Source organism: Chinchilla lanigera, unplaced genomic scaffold, assembly GCF_000276665.1.
Source record: "Chinchilla lanigera isolate Chin_1 unplaced genomic scaffold, ChiLan1.0 scaffold00014, whole genome shotgun sequence".
NCBI lineage: Eukaryota > Metazoa > Chordata > Mammalia > Rodentia > Chinchillidae > Chinchilla > Chinchilla lanigera.
The window spans coordinates 28,396,176-28,399,045 of record NW_004955415.1 but is presented as its reverse complement, the minus strand read 5'-3'; the positions used below and the strand labels follow the sequence as shown (position 1 = coordinate 28,399,045).

General features: G+C 53.1%; 1 protein-coding gene across 1 annotated transcript; it reads right to left on the bottom strand.

The window, feature by feature from the left end:
- Nucleotides 1-931: 931 nt before the first annotated feature.
- Insm1 (insulinoma-associated 1) lies at nt 932-2,870 on the bottom strand (the record flags this gene model as incomplete). The annotated part of the gene is given in 1 exon segment (XM_013512134.1): nt 932-2,870. A coding segment is annotated over 1 exon segment (948 nt), but the record flags the coding sequence as incomplete, so codon positions are not given.

The window sequence follows — 2,870 nt, the reverse complement described above, 5'->3', positions numbered from 1 at the left end:
CACTGAGTGGATTCGAAAATCTCTTTGGCAGGCACATGTTAGGAGACAGGGGCTTCAGGAAAGGGAGCACGAAATCACACTGACGGGAGAGAAAGCGCAAGTGTGATGTTTAGCACAACTCTTTAGAAAAACATTTCAGACAGGAACCACTCCAAATAGTCGCTGCTGAGCGTCAGAATTGTTCTCTAAAGAGTGAGTGACACATAACAGAAAACACGGTAATTACCTGTTATTAAATTTAATACCCTGAACAGATGGTGTTCCAGTTTTCCCCCAAATAGATTGCTCACCTGATTGGAAAATTATTTCAGAGCCCTTCTTCCAAACCCAGTTGCTTAACTTCTGTTTCATCCCTATATAAAGTGGTTTGTTTCCCTTCCTTTGGAAATCTGATTGTAAAATCCTTTCTTCTTTCTTTTCATTGATTCTTAAGGAACAAAACCTCCCCTTTTTATCTGAGGAATCACTGTTCTCTGAGCCCAAAACTGTAGGGAAGTGAAGGATTCCTTAAATGAAAGTGCTCCTACATCTCCTTGGTGAAAAGGTTAGGTTCTTGTGGTGCTAGATCTCTCTGGCTCACCCTACCCCCCTACCCTATCCAGCACATTTTTAAGGCACAAAAATCATACCAGATTCCAGACTGAACCCTCCAATCACCATGAGGGCAGAACCCACAATTTCAGGTTCGCCTCTGAAAATCCACAACTCTAGTGACAATGGAGCTCTTTTTCTTAACAAAAACTAAAGGTGGTTTTTAAGATATGCTCAGAATCTCTCTTTTGAATCCTTGTTAGGAACATGGGGTGTATAAAAAAGCCCACCACACTTTGACTTTGAAAATATTTTATTTGAATAGTAAATATTTATACAGTCGAAACAGTTCTATTGAAGCTTTCTATAAATAGCTAACAATTAAGAAAATAATGTATGTAGAAAAGAGATTGCATTTAAAAGTAAGAGCTGTCAGTTGTACACGGGCCTCGGGGGCCCTCCAAGCAGAATAAAATGGTAGGTTGTCTGTAATTCCCTCAGAAAGGTATAAAAGTTAAAACTTTTAGCAGATCCCTTTAGAAAAAAAGGCTCTTGTCTAAAATGCACAGTGAAATGTCAAGAGTGGCAGGGAGGAAGAGTGCACCAAAAAAATCTGCAATCAAATAATATCATCTCATAATTAATATAAATAAATAAAGAATAAATAACAATTACTCATAAATCAAAATATACACTTAGAGGGAACTCATATAGTCCTACCTCAATCAAGATGATCAAACCAAAAAGCCTTATGCGAGATACTGAGGCAGTTACTACAGCAACTTGTGAAAATTCCCTTCCCTCCCTCCCAAAACGTCCCAGACAGACAACAGTTCAAGGCATTTGTGGCTATACTAAAGAAAACTCTCTTTTTAAGCAATTTGATTTGTTCACATACAAAAAGGTAAAGCCAGACTCCAGCAGTTCACAAGCCATAATAAAGCTAATCGTGGGGGAAGTTCGATTTACAGCCTGTGAAATATAAAGGCATTTATTCCTCAAGATTCACCCAAAACAACCCGTACGCTACACACACAGAGAGCGGAGATTGGTAGGCGAGAGCAAACCGCATTTCTAGACCATGAACACAGTGAATACTAGCAAGAAAAACCGCTTCGCCCGGCAGCGAGGGGAAGCGTCCGACCACGAGACACACGCGTATAGCTTTCCTCCCCCTGACGGAAAGAGGTGGACTCCTGCGGCGCCACGAAGGGGGACACAACGCAAATCGGGGGTCCAGGAGGAGTCACCACGAGAGGACGGGGTTACCATCACGCCACACCAAGAGAAGCGAGGAGGACACTTTCACCCGGGGGTGGGGCGCCCGGGCGCGCTCTCCGTGCGGGTCTCCAAGGGAAGGCACAGTTCTGGGCGCCTGGGTGCGGTGCGCCCTAGCAGGCGGGGCGCACGGGCACCTGCAGGAGGATCACCTGTCTATTCTCGGATGGGTGGCACTTGTTGATGTGCCGCGTGAGGCCGGGCGAGCTGTAGAAGGTGGCCGGGCAGTACTTGCAGGGGAACACCTGGGCAGCGTGCAGCAGGCGCAGGTGGCGCTCCTGGGCGCCCTTGCTGGGGAACGTCTCCCCGCACACCGGGCACAGGTGGCACTCGGCGGATGCGCTCAGGCCGAGCACCGCGGCCGCCTCGCCGTCGCCGGCCGCCTCTTGGGGCGCCTTGTCGTCGGGCCCCGGGTACAAGGCCAGTAGGTCCTCAGCGGGCGGCGCGGGCGGCGCGCCCTTGGCCTGCAGCGCCTGGTGGTGAGCCAGCAGGTGCTTGCGCAGATAGGCCTGGCGGCGGAACTTCTTGGCGCAGTGGTGGCACTCGTACAGCCCGTCCTCGGAACCCGACTCGGACACACCACCGGGGCTCGGCGTGTCCCGGTCGCTGCCGCCGGCGGCCTCCCGCACCTCGGCCCTGGCGGCGGCTTCCGACTCGGGCGCGCGGGCGGCGGCGGGCGCGGGCCGTGGCTTGTGCCAGCGGCGGTGCGAGGCCAGGTTGGCCGGGCAGCTGAAGACCTTGGCGCACTCGGGGCAGCGGTACTCCACGCGCACGATGCGCGAGCACTTGTGCTGCGCCAGCGCGAACGGGTCGGCGTACTCCTCCTTGCACAGCTGGCAGATGAACTCGCCCAGCGGCCGCGCTGCGCCCCCCGCGCGCCCCCGCGGCGCCTCCACCGGGCCCTCCTTGATCTTCAGCCCCAGCACCGGCGACGTGGTCACCTCGTCCTCGAAGTGCAGCTTGCGGATGGCCTTGGGCTTCTTGGTGCCCGGGGCCTTGGCGGCCTTGGCTGGAGGCTCGGCGGGGGGCGCGGGCCGCTTGCCCGGGGGACGCAGCGCAGC